Genomic DNA, 13,319 nt, shown 5'->3' on the forward strand with positions numbered 1-13,319 from the left:
CTGAAGGTGTCTGGTTTCCTTTCTGACCAGCGGTAATTGGGCTCCTGTGGCCACCCGTTTGGTTCCCTCCAGAGCCCCACATGTCGGTGCTCTTTGACATCTTTTCCACAAAGTGAACGGTGGGACTTGGGCCTGTGGGTCACCTCTCATGTGGAGAGGAGTTAGCAATTTGCAAACACATCTGGCCTCCCTCCTGGAGAAAGGCGCTGACATCCGAGGGGCCGGACCCCAGAGGCAGAATAGCATTTCCATGTTGGTTGCCGTGGTGTTTGGGCAGGAAAGGGACTAGAAAGGGTGCCTCCCCGGGTGAGGGTATCTTCTGATACGATCGGCCCATGTGAACCTCACCTCCTGCGGTTCTCTGGCTCAGGAGCCGTGCATTTGTCAGGAGCTGTGATGGGGCCCCCCACCTTGCAGGGGCGACATATGGCTGAGGAATTCGCATCGCCGGGAGCCTGCCTTGGGAGCTCTCTGCTCCCGGATTCATTACTTAAACTGACCTCAAGGCGCCTGTGTGGGGCAACCGTATTGCACTGATGCTGAGGCCACTGGAAATAAGACTTTATGGAGACAAAGAATCATTACCACAATTTTCTTTCTTTTAAAAGGCTGGAGCCCAGCGAAAGCCTTTTAGTTATCTGAGTGAGTCCCGCTGAAGAGTGGTGTGGAACAAGGGAGCCAAAGGCCTCAGGATAGGGAACGGAGAGACACAGGATCTTTCCGGCGGGAAGGTTCTTGCAGGCTAAGCCCCTCTCTGGCTAAAGCAGTTGGAAAGAAAATAACGATTATTTATTGAGTGCTTTCCGAGGGCTGGCATGGGCTAAGCTCTTTGTACACTTGAACCGTATGAAGCCTGCCTGTGCTGCGTGTAAAAACAGGTCAAAAGTCAGTGACCGCCTGTGGTCCAAACTAAGACAGGAGTTCATTTCTTACAGGTCTGTGATAGTTGGAGACATACCCATTGTGCAGGTGAATACACCGATCCTCAGAGTCCGGGAACTTGGCCTCGGTCCCACAGCTGATGATGGCAGAACTGGGACTTAAAGCTGCATCTACACAACTCCAAGGGGCACACTCGGAGATGTCGTCAGGTGGTGCTTCTGATGTTTGTGCCGTGCTTACAATGGGTCTTGACCTAAGGTGACTGCTATGAAGCCAGGTTCAATAAGAACAAATTATGAAAATACTTTGTACTCTTTGCACTCAGGAACACACAGACACTGGATTAGACACACATCAGATCCCAGTCCATTATTTTGCATGAAATCTTCCATATTTGGCGGTTTGGGATTTGCCAAAAAGCCTCCTCGCCCCCAGTCTTGCTAGAAACCATCCCCGGGCCCCAGACAACACCGCCTCACCCGTCAGAGCACAGAGTCCCCGGGCTTCCGGTGTGCCGAGCCCGCCCACAGCCCCCAGTCGGATGATAAAGTTCCTTTGGAAAACATAGAAGCCACCACGTGGGCAGAGTTTTCTCTTGCACCACAGGATCATAAAAAATGTAGAAATGGAGGTTTCCAGGGAGAGGGTCCGGCCCAAGAGAGCATCTCCTGGGGGGCAGGAGGCAGGTCACAAAAGAGCCGGACGCCCCAAGGCAGCTGTGTGGCCGTGGGTCTCGGCGCATTTCTCTGTGCTGTGGGGGTTGGGCCAGACCTTTAACATTCTCCTTTAGATACAGGAGCCTCTGAGATTACACAGTCTCACCATGAAACGGCACATTCCCACGGAGGCGGACCCCATTCGAGACGCCCGCCAGCCTCTACCCAAAACGACTTGGTTTCTCTTTACCTGTGTTTCGAATAGGTAACACACGCACCCAGAGCAGAGCGTCCAAGGCACAAAACAGCCTTCAGTGACAAACTGTCGCCCAGCCACCCAGTTTCCCTTTGAGGAGACCGACGCAGCCCCCACTTTCTGGGGCTCCTTGCAAAGTGAGCCCGCACACATAAAAGCAGCTGATACGCTCGGGTGTACGTGCCGCGTGCGGCCCGGATGGGGCCAGAGGGTACCCCAGCCGTCTGCACTGAACCACCTTCCTGGGGATGCTCCCGCCTGTCTTAAAGAGACACCCGTGCCCGCGTCCCCCTCACACTCTGTCTGGAACCCGAGCCCCGCTCCGAGGACCGAGGCCGGTGAAGGGCTCAGACCCCACGGGACCTCCCCACGTCCCAGAGAAGGAGCTGGTAGACAGGGCCGCAGCATCTTTGATTGTGTTTGTCTAGAGCGCTTACCTGTGGCCCCGCTTGGACCTGGAAAAGGAGGAGGAAAGAACAGTGTGTCCCACGCACTCACTGCTAGCGAGACAAACGCACCTTGCCTTTGCACTTGGAATCAATGTGACGCTTCTGCCTGCAGCCCACATGCCCTCTGGGGCCTGGTCCTGTCCACCTGCGTGGCCTGACCCTGACCCCCCACCCCTGCTCCGTTGGTGCTCCTCCACCACCACCCCCCTCCCCCAGCTCCTTTCCAGCCGCGGGTTTCCAAAAATGCTGGCCACTCACTCTTCCAGCGTGATTCACAGAAGTGGCTCACACTTGCCATTCAGGCATCACCCCCGTGTCGCCACCTCAGGGAAGCCACCCCCGCCTGCTGGGCCCGAACGAGCTAGCGCAACTGAGGAACTGAATTTTAATTGTTGGATCTTCATCTATTTAGATGTAGGTGGCCACCACGGCTGCCAGGCTGTAGCTGTTGAGCCTCACCAGGATGATGGCATAGTTGTTCACAGCCCGGATCCTGCAGTCAGAGGCCTGGGTTCCCGTCCCATCTGTGACCGTGACCAGACTCCCTGAGGGCCTTGTACCTCAGTTTCCCCGTCTGTTGAACGGCATCTAGCATCCATCATCTCATAGATGATTTTGAGGACAGCACGGATACACAAAGCTGGAATACACAAAGCACTCCAGAGGGAGCCTGGCCACGGACACCGTATAAATGTCAGCCACCATCTTGGATTACCTCGGAGGGATGGTGGCCGTGACTCCACCGCGGGGCTATTCACTTCCGGTTGGGGGCTTCAAGACTCCAATGCCCCAAGTGAGAGTGGACTTGAGGCACGACGAAGGCTCGGTGAGAGAAGGTGTTTGGAGGTTTATCACACCTTGCTGTCAGCGAATAACCGTGGGTGCTCGCGAGGTGATGCACTCGGGTCCCAGGGCTCCCGGGTGCTGTCCGCGTCGCGTGCGTCGGGGGCCTGGTCTGTGCGTCTGTTGTGCTCACCATCTCCAGGAACATCTTCGGAGCAGTGGGCTTGGGCTGCAGGTAAGGAAGGACTCTCGGGAGGAGGGGGCTCGCCGGACCAACCTTGCGAGTTGGTCCAGGCTGTGGGTTCACATGGGACGTCGGGACCAGAGCAGAGCGTCTTCTGTGTGAGTTTTCTCTTCTTGGGGACGCGGAGGAGTGGGCGCGTCGGCCACGGCTCTGCGCCTCTCCCACCCCCCTTCCTCCCATCTGAATCCTCCTTTGTTCCACGTGGTCCCCTTCCCCACCCCCAGACAGACATGAGGAAGCCCGGGTCTGGACGCAGCAGAAAATTCCCCGGATTGCAATGGCGTCACACTTTCCCTTCCCAAGCCAGGCTGAAGAGAAGGACACTGTGAGTCACAGCCCTGCCTGTCCCTGACCAGGCTGGCCAAGGGCCCTCCCTTGTGTGAAAAGCCAAGGAGGCAGCTTCAGACTTTCCTGCCACATCAGCAGCCCCCGTGTCTGCCCTGCGTCCACAGATCGCTGGAGGCTCAGCCGGTGAGGGCTCTGCATTTCCACGTTCGTGCCTCAGGGCAGCCCCAGTAGACGCGGCCACTGTTACTGAAACTGTAAACAGATGAGATAAACAACTTGCCTAGGGTCCTCACCTAGGGAGCCGAGGGGGCGGGACACCACCCGTGCACCCCTCCTGAACATCGCCCGGAGCCCCCCACCCCCCGTTCCGGCCAGCTCTGCTTCTGGGGGCGGCGCATGCAGCGGGGGCAGGATTTCGTGGGCCAGGAATTTAGGAAGGGCTCAGCCGGGTGGTTCTCGCTAGGGGCTCTCCTCTGGATGCCGTCAAATGTCCACAGCTGGCGGACGGGCGCCCAAGATGTCACACGCACACGGTGTCAGCCGGCACCTCGGCAGGGCTGTGCTTGGGAGCCTGCATGCGGCCCGTCCGTGCGGCCGGGACTCTGTGCTGCGTGGGGGGCGCCTCCCAGGGGGGAGCGTCCTCGGAGACCCAGGAGGAAGCACCAGCTCCCCTGTGACCTATTCTCGTGAACCACAGGTCACTCCTGCAGCCGTCGGCTGGTCAGGCGCGGCACCCAGGCCAGCCCAGGCTCAGGAGCAGGGGGACCGGGATAGCAGGCGCCGCTCTGTGGGAGCAGCGTGTGGGAGGGAGGCACGCCACGGCCCAGTCTGTCTGAAAAGGAAGACGACGGGGCACCTCGGGGGTAGTCGATCAGGCGTCCGACTCTTGGTGTTGGCTCAGGTCATTTTGTCACGGTGGTGAGATCGACTCCCGCGTCGAGCTCTGTGCTGACAGCATGGAGCCTGCTTGGGATTCTCTCTCTCTCTCTCTCTCTCTCTCTCTCTCTCTCTGCCCACTCCCCACTCATGCGCTCTCTCTCGAAATAAATTAACAAACTTAAAAAAAAAAAAAAAGGAAGATGGAATGTGCCAGCGTGTCCCCCTCCTCAGGACATTTTGCATTTTCAGCGTGATCTGTCGTCGTCAGGTGAAAACTAATTCCTTTGGAAATACCGCCTGGCCCCCACTGACCTGCCCCTGGCTGCGGTTGCCCCTGGCCCTCTCGCCCTTTCCCGGGGTGTGCAGGAGGGCACAGCCCTCTGCCCAGAGCTCTGCCACACCCTCCCACAGGATCAGAGCGTTCTGCAGAATTCCTGTGATGAGCAAGGGTAATGAAGAGAATACCTAACACTTCTGGGAGATTTTTTAATGGAAACAGCCAAGGGCTGAGAACTTTATGCTATATCCTCTCATTTAATTCTCCGTGAAGCGATATTTCCAGTCTGGGAGGCTGAATGATGGGCCCGAGATGATCTAATTGATAAGCGGGGGGTAAGTATGGCTTTGTAAGGGGATTTATTGCAAGGACTTGGGAACTGGCTTCCGTAACTGTGAGGACTGGCTAAGCTAGTCTAGGGTTCACCGGACGGGTGGACAGGAAGTGGCCTCTGACAGCCGTAAGTCCCCGGGCCAGAGCGGTGTCATCCATGCACGGCGGGACCCCCTCTCCCTCTCTCCACCTGTCTGTCTCTGTCTCTGTGCGTCTCTCTCTGTCTCAGCCTAAGTCCTTCTTTGAAGGCATCTGACGCCTGCCACACGGCTGGGAGTCAGTGCACGTTTAAGAGCACGCCTGTGTCACCCGAAGCGCTGTTGCAGTGCCCGGGAGCACCCCCCGGACGCCCACCTGTGCCCGGGTCACACCACCAGGCTGCACGTGGGCTTTTCTACACCCTTGTCCGGTGGGTCTGTTATTCCCCTTTACAGAAGACGGGACAGACTCGGGAAAGTCAAGAGGCACCTGACTTCACAGACACTTCCCTCAGGAAGCAAAGGTGCAGGTGGTCTCAGGGCGGGTCCGGGCTGCTCCCGGAGGCAAGCGCCGGGGTCATCAACACGGTGGCGCCCCAAGCCCCCGGCCCTAGCTCCCCCCACGCAGCGTCCTCTCAGCCCGGGAGCTGACCGTGGCCGGCTCCTCTCTGCACCTGGCACGCGTTGGTACGGCCACGAGTAAGGAGGTCCTGCCGGCTTTTGGACTCCACCAGAACACAGTGTTGGCGCATCTGTTTTTGGGACCGGCTCCTTTCGCTCAGCGCTAGCTTCTGTGTTCACCAGCTTCACTCTCATAAGACGGTGCCAGTGCCATCGCCTCGTGTTACTGTTCCAGGTCGGGGCACTTAGACACAGTGCTGCTGGGACACACCTAGGAACCGAGGGACCCAGTCACAGGATGAGCCCAGCTTCCACATCTGGACAGTTCCAAACCACTTCTCCGAGAGCCACCCTGGTCAGCATATCTCCATCTCTGTGCTGCAATCAGCCTCCGTGTGACGTCTACCCGTCGGTTCAATTTGTGTCCTCAGACCCAGAGACCCTCCGTCCCCACCCTCCTCCCCCACAGATGGCAGAGTGTCCGGAGCGTCACAGGTGCGCGACAAGACATCTGCCGCACGCACTGACGGGGGACTTCAGTTTGAAAGGAGTGTGTCCATTCTCCTCTTGAAACGGATGCTCGAATTCTTCCGGCCAGAGCCCCGCTACCGAGCGAGGTGTCTTCATGTAAATTCGGTAAGACAACACCTCCTCTGGGTGGGCAAATTGCGGAAAGTCACCCCACTCCAGAAGCAGCGGTCCCAGGCTGGCGTCGGCCCCCCCTGGCCTGGCGCCCTGGTCAAGTACCCACCTGGGTACAGCCCCGAGCAGAGGCCCCACAGTCACCTGCCCCCTGTGATCTCCGGGCTCATTCCGTTCATCAACGTTCCTCATTCAAACAGCAACACCTAGAAGTACCGTAATGCTCAAAATCTTCCCAGTTCCCAAGGAAGCAAGTTTTCTAAACCACGGGTACAGGGACACGGAGTTTAAAAATCATACGAGACTATTGGTTCATCTGTGTGCTTTAAGGAAACGACAGCCGTGGACAAATCCAGCCAAGGACGTCCCTGACCCTGCACTTAAGGCTGAGCTTAATTCTAAACCCCGGCACCCCCTTCTGGCTTCTGTTCTGGAGGCTCCAGCCTGCTTCCCAGGCTGGCTGCACAGCGACACACAGCTCCACGAAGACCCAGTCCCCCCAGAGCCCCCCGCTGCAGGAACACCGCAACCCTGGCACGCCATTTCCAGAAGACAGGATTTGAGCCAGCAGCTGGCAGTTAACCGGCTCGGTTCACCCAGCTCGGCAGCGTAGTGCAGTCGACACCCGTAGGCAGCCCTCGGGCTGGCAGGGCCACGCAGAGTCGACGGGCACGAGTGGAACTGCTTAGCGGACAAGGGTCGCCCTGGGCAGCCCGAGGCGTGCCAGCGCTGGGATGGCCTTTCACTGCTGCAGAGTGCAGGCTCGCGACGAGGTCTGGGCTGCCCTCCCATGCCTCCTACCAAATTATTTCTTTTATTATGCTCATTTTATTGATGATGTCATGACATGGCCCATCAACCCTTAATTAAAACCATGGCTGCAACGTTCGCTCCCTTTAAACCGTGACAGCCGGGGCTTTGGAGCGGCCCCTTCCGAGTCACAGATGCTCGGGAGAAACAGTCGTGGGTTTCCAGAAGGAATCGAGAGGTTCTCAGAGGTGCTGGGGCAGGAGGGACTCGGGGCATTAGGTGCCGGATAGGTCCCTCAGAACGCACACGTTCTTGGAAACAGAGTCGTTACAGATGTTATTAGTTAGGATGAGGTCACACGGGGGCAGGGCGGACCCTAATCGAATACGACTGGGGTCCATATGGGGGGGCTGCTGGGGAGGACAGACACAGAGACGGGGATGGACGGCCCTGCCGACACCTCGATTCCCGGCTTCCGGAACGTGAGACTGCGAGCGTGTGTTGTCTCAGACGGCGGGTTTGTGCTGCTCGCACGCTAACACACCGGCTCAGCGCTCCCTGAAGCCGTGGGGGGTCCGGGTCTCACCAGGATGTCCGTGGCTTGGTGACAAGCTGGCAGCAATGGTTACGACACGTGGGCTCAAAGGTTCCAGGGTGTGTGCAGGTGTGAGCACGCCTGCATGTGTGAGAGACGAGCACACGTGTGCATGAGTGTGCACACCTGTGTGTGACAGTGTGCAGGTGAGTGTGTATGAGTGGGTGTGTGTAAGACAGATGAGTGTGTCTGTGAGTGTGTAGGCAGGTGAATGTGTGAGTGTGTGTATGAGACAGACGTGTGTGATTGCTGTGCATGTATGTGTGTGTGCACATCTGTGTGTATGTGTGCGACATTATGTAGGTGTGTGTGTGTGAGACAGATGTGTGAGTGTGTACAAATGAGTGTATGTCTGTGTGAGATAGACAAGTGTGTGTGTCACTGTGTGTATGTGAGAGACAGATACGAGTGTGAGTGTGTGTGTATGTGTGTGTGTGAGATGGGCAATGTGTGCGAGTGTATGCAGGAGTGTGTGTGAGACCGGCACGTGTGTGTGACAGACACGTGTGTGTGCGTGTGTGTAGGTGAGAGTGTGTGCGTGTCTGTGTGTATGTGTGTGAGACGTGTGTACAAGAGCATATGAGCGTGCATGTGTCTCAGACACACTCGTGTGTAAGAGTGTGTGTGAGAACGCACACAGTTGTCCCCCACGAGGAAAGCGACACGGGCCACGACCTTGTTTCACGAACACGAGGTTTTCCCTCGTCTTTCTGGGCCCCTCATGGATGGTTTTCATTTTAAAGGTTTCTCATCAAAGAGACTTTTTTTCCTTCCCATTGACTTTTTTGTCACTGTGGTAAAATATCCACGCCATAAAATTTGCCTTTTTGGCCATAAGGGTGTGCGATCCAGGGGCATCACGCACATCCACCGCTGGCGCTCCCCTCCGCAGCCCCCCCACACCTGCCACCCGCTCCCCCTGGACCCGCGGGCCAAGAGGCACCAGGGAGGAGGGCTCCGACCCGCTCCGACCCGGGGCCACATCTCCGTCTGGGAGCGGTCGCGCCTCAGACCCTCGCTCCAGCCCAGACTTCAGGACAGTCCCGGGCGGCGAACTCAGCCTCACCCACGACGTGTTCACCGCATCCGAGGTCGGAGGGCACGGCACGGGGCTTAGAGCAACCCCCGGCTCACAATCCCACAGACAACTGCGCACCGTGCGGGCTGAGAGGCCAGCCAGGACAGGAGCCAGCCTCCACGCACGTCTGCTAAAGTGTCGTTCTGTTCTGTTTTGTTTTTTAAGAAAAGCACAAACAATGTAAAAAGCGTGTCTCACGCCTGGTAAAATTCTTGTCACTTTGCTTAGTGATATGAATCCAGTGAGAGCAGCTTTCAAGGACGCCAGCGCACTTAATGATTTAGGATAAATGGAGCCAGTTTAGGGAAGAAAGAAAATTGGATGTTTTAAACACCAAAACCCCCCAAATTCTTGTCCCAGGAAATCAGTGACCCCTGTGGACGGGCAGCTGGAAAACAGGGTCACTCTCAGCGGGGGAATGAGAACAAGGTCTCTGTTACAAAGAAAGCATGGGCGTAAGGGAATACCAATTGGTAACAATTAGAGACGGATCAGATAGGTGGGGGAAAGTTCAGATCCCCTCTGGGGTATATTTATATATCCTCCCCAGAGCAGAAGGCTCGTTAACCTGTGACTGGCTATCGGCTTCCCCCATCAGTGACCTGCTCCAGTCTCTGCAAGGAATTTCAACTGTGCATGACTTTACTCAACATCATTTGTGACTCTGTCACAGGGGACGCATTTTCCCCAACCCTCGGAAGCATTGCAAACACGTGGCCCCCAGGACCCAGGCAGATGCTGTGCACTCGTGAACCGGCTAAGGAGCAGGCAATAGGGGGTGGTGGGGTCTGTGGCAAACTGAGAGCCCAGACCTTGCCCGAAGCGACAGTCGTGGCTGAGCTCCAGACCCTCATTTCTAGACAGGAACACGGGCCCAGGGTGGCCAGATCTGCTGAGTTTATCAAAAGCCACAGGATACCAGCATTTATACGTGAAATGTCCCATTTTCAAAGCATCACGGGCCAAAAAAAGAAAAAAAAAAAGGAGAAGCAGCCTGCTGCCGTTGAAGGTCCTGTACTAAAGTCACAGGAAATGAAGTGATTTCTCTCTACGCATGGACCACAGCCCCTCTTCCCCCATGAAGGGTGGCCTTCGGTGCTGGGCAAAATACAGGCGTGTGGCCTGCCCAGTGGTGCCTTCTAGCTGGGCCCAAGAGCGCCCAACCGCTACACCTTTGCCTGGTCTGTGCCTCATTCCGGGAGGCCGTCCCTGACCCTCGCCAAATGCAAGTGGAGTTCAAGGTCACGAGGGAGGTGGTCTTCCTGATTTGTGAGGAGCGTGTCCGTGGCTGTGCGAGTAGGGTTCGGGCCTGGCTGCCAGCCGGCCCACCCGCCAAAGAGCTCAGCATTCCCGCGTCTGGCCCTTCCCCGTGGTGGCTTCCCTCATTCACGAACGAGGAGGTGGCCCCTGCCCTTTGTGTGCCAGACGATACGGTCGTTAACTTTCCGAGGTTGACGCCTTCGACCTAAAGCACCGTTCTCGACACAGACTCACCTGGCGAAGCTGATACAGGGGTGATGCTCCGACCGTGGGAGCATTTATGAAGCTCCTGCTGAGATCACTGGCCCTCAAACTCGGGCGCCTCCGTGAAATCCCCTTAGCCGACCAGCACACCCCCCTCAAGATGTCTCTTTGTTTCTGCTCATTTGATACTCGGGACCAAAACAAAGTCAATTAGAGATGACCCCTTGAGGTCAGGGACCACATTTCAGCACCTCCAACAGCATATGGTTCAGGGAACGTTGGTGACGGGGCCTCCACTCTCAGAGTGACCAGGGTCACCAGCCTGGAGCTCTCGTGAGGTGGGAACCGTCAGTCGGCTGCCTGGTTAATGAGCTAACGGGCTCTCCCTCCAGAGAGGCCCGAACCCGGAACCCACACGGGTGCAGAAGGGGCAGGACTAGGGCGGGGTCCTCTCGCCATAGAAAAAGACTGCACTCACCAGAGTTGTCCCCTCAGCTCCGGGATGGAAACATCTGCCACTGGGTACGGGCTCCAGCCACTTCCTGATGCATCAGCGCGTGGGATGTGATTCACGTGAGCAAACAGAGCAAACCCAAGTAACGGGACCGGCCTCGGCGTTCAGAAGTTAATCCGCGTAAGCCGCAGCGGTTGATAACCATGACGTTCTGGAAACCAGACACCGTAGATCATTACACAGCGATGTCAAGCGGCAGGTTGTGGCCTGACCTCTCCCCAGTCCCTGGGTTCAAATCCCACAGGCTGACTCTTGTTCTAGATTTTTCTTGTTTCACTTTGTGGTGGCACACAGTCTAATCTCCACTTTGCCTCGTCCCCTTAAGGCCAGGGTCACCTTTCAGCAAGACAGAGGACACAGTGCAAGTGGCTGGTATTTATTTTTCTGTTGTCGTTTCCAGTTTACTTCGCAAAACTTGATCTTAAAGGAAGGAACGAACAGTACTTAACTCTTTCCAGGATTTTTTTTTTTTTCCCCAGAGAAAACACCAGTCTGGGTAAGAGTCAGGGGTGTGAAGTGCAGAGTAACATGCTTTTTTAATGTTTATTTATTTTTGGGACAGAGAGAGACAGAGCATGAACGGGGGAGGGGCAGAGAGAGAGGGAGACACAGAATCGGAAGCAGGCTCCAGGCTCCAAGCTGTCAGCATAGAGCCCGACGCGGGGCTCGAACTCGTGAACCACAAGATCGTGACCTGAGCCGAAGTCAGACGCTTAACCGACTGAGCCACCCAGGCGCCCCTGTAACATGCTTTTTTAAAAGACCGATTACACCCATCCTAGGGCACATGACACGAAAACCGTGCAGCTAAGCAAACAAAATAGGACAGCAACATCCCATCTCTTTGGCTGCGGGGATAACGGATCTAGGTCAGCCGGCTTTACAGGCATGCCTCGTGGCCACTTTGCATAAAGCAAATCTCGCCTGCCTCCTTTGCCTTCTCTTTCCCCCCGCCAACTTCAAAAGCTCGAGCGAATCCTCTTGAAGGGGTAAAATTCCCAGAGTGACAGATCCAAAGGACAAAAGCTGCTTGAGGTCGAAGGCAAAAAGAAAACAGTCTCTCATCTGATTAATGGTTTGAATTTAATTAGTGGGAAAAAGCTCAAATCAGATAGTTTGTGACTTGGTCAGGCCCCAGGTCCCTTCTTGCAAAATTGCAAAACAGCGGAAGGGTCGCCGGTCTGGGAAGGCCGACCTTTTGGAGATGCCTACTGTTTGTGTGCTGGTCTAACCGGCGGGTTAAATAGGGGTTGACACAGGCGGGTTGGTGATGTTCCAAGCCAGTGGTGAAAAGGGTGGTTTTAGGATTGTAAATTCTGAGGTTTTTGCAAATGAAATAGAGTTTTGGAAATATGGCAGCAGCACATTCTGACCCTCTAACCCTATCGCCGCCCTAGGAAATGGGAAGGGTGGAGGTATAGACCTTCTAGGGAGTCTGGATTTAAATACTTAGAGCTGTAAAGGGTGAGAGTGGGCAGGGATATTGCCTTTCCAGGATTAAGTTAGGTTATTTGAAATAGCCCTCACATAGTTCATTCGTTCATTCGTTCGTTCGTTCGTTCGTTCCACAAGCACTCAATGCTATTGGTGAGGTCACTGGGTGCGATATCAGGGGTGAGCAATTCAAAGTCCTCCCGGGACAGCACGCGGGTCCGGGGAGGACAGTGACTCAGCCGAGATCACACCCAAGTGTGCAGCTGTGTCTGGATGAGCATCTTGTTTCCTGAGGCCCAGAGACCACCCCCATCATACAGGGTTTCCCCAACGGCACCCCACCTGAGAAATGGGCACCCAGGACTGCAAGATGGGTGAATGGGTAATTGTATTTAAAAGGGTCGTATTTCAGACTCGTTTCTCCTCCTGCCTGCACCTTGGAATTACCTGGAGGGCTTTAAAGAAAAAATAAATAAATAAAACGAAGGAGGTGCCTGTCCTCTTTCCAGATGGATCGAGGCAGAACCACTTGGAGCTGGCGTTTACACACTGGTCCTTCTCAAGAGTTCCCCACGGGCCTGGTGGCCACGATGGGGTACAGGCTGACCAGTGACCCAGCGAGCTCCAACAAGGGTTTGCTCTGGGCCGAAGACAAGTCCCAGGCCCTCTGGTCACCTGGCCTCTGAGCAGCGCCCCAGTGGGGAGCACAGCTCTCTGTCCTCTGGGTCCACAAGTAAAGCCCTGGGCCCCCGACACCCCCTCCCCCTGCCCTGCTCCCAGACCGGTCCCTTCCCCACCCCCCGAATCGGTCCCCTGTCCCCACCCAAAGACCCCTGGCGCCCCCCTGGCTCCCCTAGCTTCTTTCAGACCTTCGTGCTGACCTTCCTCCATGCCATCTAGGCTTCTCAGTGATGGCAAAGCCCTCTGAGCCCCTCCCCACCCCCAGTTTGGATTTCCATTTCCTGATTGTTTTCAATCCTAGGACTTTCCCTACATTATGAAACAGATGTCAGAAAGGCACAACAGTTCCATGTCTATGGTTTGGAAAATAGAGTTTTCGTCGTTTATCCCTGTGAATATTCAAATAGGAACTGGTCCCTGTGCATTCTACGTGTGCTCCCCATACAAATTCTCTACCCTTAGTCACGGCTTCAAACAAAAGCGTGTAGCATACTGTGGCTCAGAAAAGACCCTCA

At 55.9% G+C, this 13,319-nt stretch overlaps 1 protein-coding gene across 2 annotated transcripts in view; it reads right to left on the minus strand.

Annotated features, from left to right (window-relative positions):
• Nucleotides 1–623: 623 nt before the first annotated feature.
• Nucleotides 624–13,319, minus strand: part of LOC122234256 — a 35,112-nt gene continuing 22,416 nt past the window's right edge. The window contains exons 2-4 of one of the 2 annotated variants that reach the window (XR_006212028.1): nucleotides 10,654–10,840; nucleotides 959–1,147; nucleotides 624–758 (exon numbers count right to left, since the gene is read on the minus strand). Coding sequence is in view for 1 of the 2 variants with exons in the window: in XM_042970050.1 (XP_042825984.1) it covers nucleotides 10,801–10,840 (40 nt within the window). In the remaining variant the exon portion in view is untranslated. Of the gene's footprint in view, nucleotides 759–958; nucleotides 1,148–10,562; nucleotides 10,841–13,319 lie in introns of those variants that run through there. The other variant, XM_042970050.1, reaches the window with a different exon arrangement.

This window comes from Panthera tigris, chromosome E2 (assembly GCF_018350195.1).
Source record: "Panthera tigris isolate Pti1 chromosome E2, P.tigris_Pti1_mat1.1, whole genome shotgun sequence".
Classification (NCBI taxonomy): Eukaryota; Metazoa; Chordata; class Mammalia; order Carnivora; family Felidae; genus Panthera; species Panthera tigris.